The sequence below is a fragment of the Bison bison genome, unplaced genomic scaffold (genome assembly GCF_000754665.1).
Source record: "Bison bison bison isolate TAMUID 2011002044 unplaced genomic scaffold, Bison_UMD1.0 scf7180017864473, whole genome shotgun sequence".
Classification (NCBI taxonomy): Eukaryota; Metazoa; Chordata; class Mammalia; order Artiodactyla; family Bovidae; genus Bison; species Bison bison.
In genome coordinates, this window is record NW_011495034.1 from 2,844,452 (window position 1) to 2,850,632 (window position 6,181).

The 6,181-nt window shown below is 42.3% G+C and overlaps 1 protein-coding gene across 1 annotated transcript in view; it reads right to left on the bottom strand.

The window, feature by feature from the left end:
* Nucleotides 1-6,181, bottom strand: part of PGM3 (phosphoglucomutase 3) — a 26,568-nt gene that overhangs the window by 16,647 nt on the left and 3,740 nt on the right. Inside the window, exons 4-5 of the mRNA XM_010861736.1 lie at nt 5,014-5,081; nt 1-94 (exon numbers count right to left, since the gene is read on the bottom strand). Of these exons, the coding sequence (XP_010860038.1) occupies nt 1-94; nt 5,014-5,081 (162 nt within the window). The remainder of the gene's footprint in view (nt 95-5,013; nt 5,082-6,181) is intronic.

Sequence of the window (6,181 nt, forward strand, 5' to 3'; positions counted from 1 at the left end):
TAGTAACCCTCGACGGTTGCCTTTCCATACTGGCCGTTGCTGTTTCGACAGAAGACCATGTAGTGTAGCTGGGGCGTCGTCAGCAAGCCATAATCTGTCACAGAAACGCAAAAAGCCATTTCACATAGTTCTTAACAAAGTTGGAAGACTCATACTGTGTCAATTTCAGGGTCATAAATCCTCTTTAAAAAAAGACATCTCAGAAAATACAAGAAACGCTAAGTTTTAAACCACCCAGAAATATGCATAAACATCCACTGAAGTCATTAAAACTACAGGTCATGCTGTGATACTGTGATTTATACTAAGAATCATTCATTTGATCTGTCTCCATTTCCGGCAGAGCATCCACAGAAAGGCATCTTTTGTTATGCTAATGAGGTAACTTTCAGAAGGCCCTTAGAAACTTTAGGGGTGGCAGCTGGTTGCCTGGGAACCAACCACAGGATTAAAGAACTGAAACTTATAGTCCTCCCTGCCCTCCTCCAACCTCCTCCCAAGCTCCAGGGAGGGAAGAAAGGAGGGACAAGAGATTGAGTTCAAACACCAAAGATCTAAGCAGCCATGCCCATGTAAGGAGGCCTCCATAAAAACCCTGAAGGATGGGGTTCCAGGATGGGGAGCCAGTGGAGACTGGGGTGCCCAGGGAGCACTGACGCTCCACGCCCCTCCCCACATAAATCTCTACCATCTGGCCATTCCTGGGTTACACTCCTTATAATAAACTGGTACTCTAGGAAGTAAAATGCTTCCCTGAGTTCTATGTGCCTATCTGAACAAATTAATCGGCCCAAGGAAAGGGTGGTCAGGAGCCCAGGTGGCAGCATCTGAAGGTGGGGAGGGGCAAGGTTTGAGGCACTGAGCCCTGCACGCGTAAGATGTGGCTGCCAGGTGGATGGAGTCAGAATGAACTGTTTGGTGGTGGAAGAGGCACACTCTGGACACATACTCAGTTCTAAAAGAAATATGAACTACTAATGACAGCTGAACCAGTCATTTGGTACAGATAGCTGGCAATGTACAAAAGTAATAACTGAGTTCTATTTTCATTACATTATAAACTATGTAATTCAGATGAACCTTCCTTTTAAAAACAACCGAAAATGAAAGATAAAAGACTTTTATCTCTTTTCAAAAAGAACTGCAGTACCAATTAGGCCAGAGTTAAGTGAGAATTCCAGGATGCAAGATAAGAGAAGCCCATTTTGCTCTGAGGGCACTTCTCTAAACTAGGAGTTGAGCAATGGTTCTCTGTGTAGAAGGTCCATGCTGATCTAAGACGTGCAACCCGGCAGAACAGGCTTTCAAGTGCCTGAAGCCCCAAAGGCCTGTTCTTCAAACCAGAATTCACATTACAACCCCAAGGTTCACTGCAGCACTATTTACAATATTTACAACAGCCAAGACACGAAGCAAACTAGATGTCCACTGACAGAGGAATGCCTAAAGAAGATGCAGTACATATTACAATGGGTTATTACTCAGCCGTAAAGAAGGCTGAATGATGCTGTTTACAGCAACATGGATGGCCCTAGAGATTATCATACTAGGAGTAAGCCAAAGACAAGTATCATATGATGTCACTCATATGTGGAATCTAATTTTCAAAAAATGAAACAAATGAACTTATTTACAAAACAGAAATAGACTCTCTGACTTCAAAAACAATCTTATTGTACCAAAGGGGAAACACGGAGGGGAGGGATAAATTAAGAGGTTGGGATTAACATATACACACTACTATATACAAATGGTAGCTCAGACGGTAAAGCGTCTGCCTAGAATGCGGGAGACGCAGGTTTGATCCCTGGAGGAGGAAACGGCAGCCCACTCCAGAATTCTTGCTTGGAAGACCCAAAGGACAGAGGAGCCTGGCGGCCTACAGTCTATGGGGTTGCAAAAGAGTTGGACACAACTTGGCAACTAAACAACAATTCTTCAGGGCAAGACAGAGTCAGAAGTGAGTAAGCCCCCAGGGCCTACTCCCCAGAAAGCTGACTTGGCACCAAACAGGGCAGAGGGGAAAGTCTATTCCTGAAGAGCTGTCATCACAAGTACAGGCCTCCAGGGACCCCCAGCTCAGAGGCACATAACCACAGGGATCCAGAAGAATGCTGTCATCAAAGAACCTTATCACCCGCCAGCCGGGTAGTACCCCGAGCAGATGCAAACACTAAACCCTGCCAGGGCGATACACCTTCATGGTAAACCTCAAAAATGTCCCACAGATAATTCTCCCAGAAAACAAACAGCTTATAGTCAAAAATAGCTAAACACACAAGAAAGGGACTACGAGTAAGAAGCAAGAGAAACAGCAAAAGTGGACCAGGATCCAATAAATACAGCGTGACAAAACTTGTCAATGGTCTTCAAAGCCAAGCACAAGAGTCTGGGCGGAAGGCAAACGGTCACTTTGGGTTCTTGAGCACTGCAGCTGTGAAACAGATATTTGGCTCTGGTATAAGGATTAGATGGGAGAAGGTGGAAGAGCTTTAAGAAAAAAAGTGGGTAAAAGCTCAGACCAGCTCAGCGGCAGTGCATAAGGAGAGACAAACAAAAGTCCAGAGACACACACTGAAGGCTGAAACAAGTGGATTTTGTGACCAGAATCAAAATTACAAAATAAACATTTACTAAATGACAGTGACTCAATAAAAACATCACCATCCATTCAACAGATCAACCCAGAAACCTAGCAGCCATTCTTCACACCTCTAACCTCACCATGAATCACAGAAATCCTTTAAATTCATTACTAATTTCACCTTTTCCCATTTTTCTCACTAGCAAGTCTTGCATGAATTTACTACATAGTCTCCTAGCTGGTTTCTCTTCCTTTCCGATGACCGACTCCCTCCTCTAAACCACAGCCAGAGGGACTGGCTTAAAGTGAAAATGTGATCCCATTCGCTGGCATAAACTCCTTCAGTGGACTCCCACTATACTAAAAGTAAAACCCCAATTCTCCTCACGACCTGTAAGGCTTAGAACGACCCGGCCCCTACTCACCTCCCTAACCTTATCTTCTAGTAGCTTCTCCCAGTCTCCCTGAGCTTGCAGCCACATCAACCACCTTTGATTTCCTGAAATACACTAAGTGGAAGAGAGCAATGAACAAAAGATGTTTGTTTGTTTTTAAATCATTCTCAAATTTTCCTAGGTTCAAACACTAGAAGAGTGATGGTTCTAGAGTTAGAATGACAGAGCTGGAAAGGTCAACCATTCATTCTGTGGATGGCAGAAAGAACACGATTTGGGACAGGGGGAACCTGGGGGAGTGGGCAGCCACCTACGTGGAAACATGACTCAGACCAGTGCTTTAAAATCCACCTGCTGGACATCCCTGGTGGTGGGTGGTTGGGAGCCCACCTGCCATCGCAGGGGATGGTCAAGGAGGAGTCCACATGCCACGGGGCAACTGAGCCCGAGAGCCGTGACTACCGAAGCCTGAGGGCCTTGAGCCTATGCTCAGCAACAGGAGAAGGCGCCGCAGTGAGAAGCCCGCATGTCGCAGCTAGAGAGCAGCCCCCGCTCGCTGCAACTAGAGAAAGCCCGCAGGCAGCAACGAAGACCCGGTGTAGCTGAAAAGAATTTCTTTTTTAAATTATTAAAAAAAAAAAAAAACCCTGACAACAGGTCATGGAATCTACTTAGTGAGACCCGGTCAGCATTTCTCCATTATTTTAATGAAACAGATGAACACATGTCATGGAGGATGGTAAGTACTGTTCTCTGAAAATTCTGTTTCAGTTATTCACACAAGCACATTAGACCCATGTCATGATCCAAAATGGGTTTCTTACTATAGGCTGAGCTATGCCATGAAACAGACTCCTGGAGGGTTCTACGTAGCAGGTAGTCAAAACTGTCCAATGAACTAATGAATGAATGAATAAAACAATATTTGCAGCTGGAGCTATGGCAGCAAGGATGCTCATTCAGAAATGAGGCAGAATGAAAGCAAGAAGTGAGCAAAGCCCATATTAGGAGAGACAGAAGAGGATCCTGCAAACAGGACAACATGGAGTAACAAAGTCAAGGAAGTAGGGAAAAAAAAGGGAGAGTTCACAGCGTGGATAGCTGCCAAGAGATCAACTGAAATACAAAAATTAAAATGTAAGTTCTGAGAGTTATTCTTAGGTCACAGATCCCTTTGAGTATCTGACAAAAGCTACAAGTCCTCTCTCTAGACAAGCACTTGTGCAGGTACAGGGTCCGGCAGCTTAACCAAACAGTCCCTGGGGAGGCCCAGGCCCCAGGTGAATTTCTGCTTCCTAGCAGATGAGTGTTGGGACAGACATTTCCCTGGAGGGGCAAGGACGGAGATTCACTGCCAACAGGCTACTTATAATCAGAAGAGCAAATAGAGAAGCAAACCAGGCGAGTCTGGAAGAGGCCGGGTTAACTGGGAATTGAGGGAACACACAGGAGGTTGAGAGGATCAAGAGAAGATACTTTTAAATCAGAGAGATCTGACACTAGGAAAATTCACCTCCAAGCCTAGTGGAGTCACTGCATTCACAAGATGCACAACCAGTGTGAGAAGAGGATTCCAGCCTGTTTCGTTGCATTTAATTCTTCACTTGGTAAAATAGGAAAGATCATCTGTCAAAACTTAAAAATCATGATTACAAGTCTGTCAAAGGTATTTTTCATCATTATTTGTCACACTGACTCCAAACGTGATCAGTTATTAGAGAATACCTGCCTGATAGTAATAAGAACTCCCCAGAATGAGTTTTTCAAGTAACTTCAAGGGTTTTTGTATCAGTATGTTCAGCCTCACTAAAGGAAGTTGTTTAAGATCAGCACTGCCTACAGATAATCTCCTACAGGTAAAATATAACACGAATGACCAGAAAAAAAATTTTTTTAACTTTTAACTTAAAATGCTAGTAGCTTGTATCTATAAGTTCACTTTAATTTTATTTTCAAACTTTTCTAAATTAAATTATGTATTCACTTTGAGATTTTTTTTTAAAGATTAATTTACAAATCAGAACAAGTACATACCATAGAATTGACCTCCTAAAACTGTCACGCCATCTATTACAGACTGTGAAAGTCTCTCACTGCTAGGCCTAGGAAAAAAAAGGAAGAAAATATTACATCTAATCCAAGACCAACTGAGCTGCAAGTTCTAAAAGCAAACACAGAAATTCTGGGTTACAAATTTCAGAATAATAAGTCCACTGTATTCAAACTAAATGAAACCTGCATAGCCCAAAAACTATGAAAAGAAATATACGGGTAAAGTGTAAGCATTTTCCAGTAGCCTTTCTCAATATGCTTCTTGGAAAGAGCTTCGCCTTTTAAATGAATTTAGGAAATAGATATAAACTTTAACACTAATCTAACTGTAACACTAATTACTCCTACACTCGAGCACTTTTTCAAGTTTGACGGTAAAACCACATTTACTGCTTGAAAACAGTAATGGTAAATACACACAGAGCGTGCGTAAGCCAAGGCTAGGTGTTAAACCACCAAGAATACAGAATCTAGTTTTCATGTTAAAAAGTCAGAGTAAGTTATTTTTCTATCTGAAAATAAAGATCAATATACATACCTGCTTTACAGAACAAGATTTTCTATATCATTTAAACTAGTAAACAGGTGAGAGGAAAACACATGTGGATGGATTTACCGTGAGATGGTATCTGCTTCAGAACATAAAGCCAAATCGACAATCCGTGGTAACACGTTAAGGGTAAAACACTTAATGGGTAAGGGCAAAATGGTAAGGCATTGGAGACTGAGTAGAAATTTACTTTAGAACAAATCTCTGGCTAGAATCACATCTTATGCTAAAGAGAATGCTTCTGTTTCAAAGTACACTTTTAATCTAACATTTTAAAGTAACACTTCTCTGTGAAAGAAGGCAAGAGCTGCTAAATATGACAAACATGTAGAAATAATATAGATGGTTAACACTTTCCAATGAACTCTAGCAGAGGAAAAGGATGTGTGAGCCAACAATAACACAGGGTATAATCTCTAAACATAGTTAAATAATAATCACATGTTCTTACTCTACAGGGGAAAGGCGCAAACCTACAAAAATAAAGGGATGGGAGACATTTGGCAAGTGCCTGTCTTGTGCCAGGAAACAGGTGTATTGCCTATATTACCCTATGCAATCCTCAGGAAGTCCTGCATGAGGCAGGCTCACCATCAACAC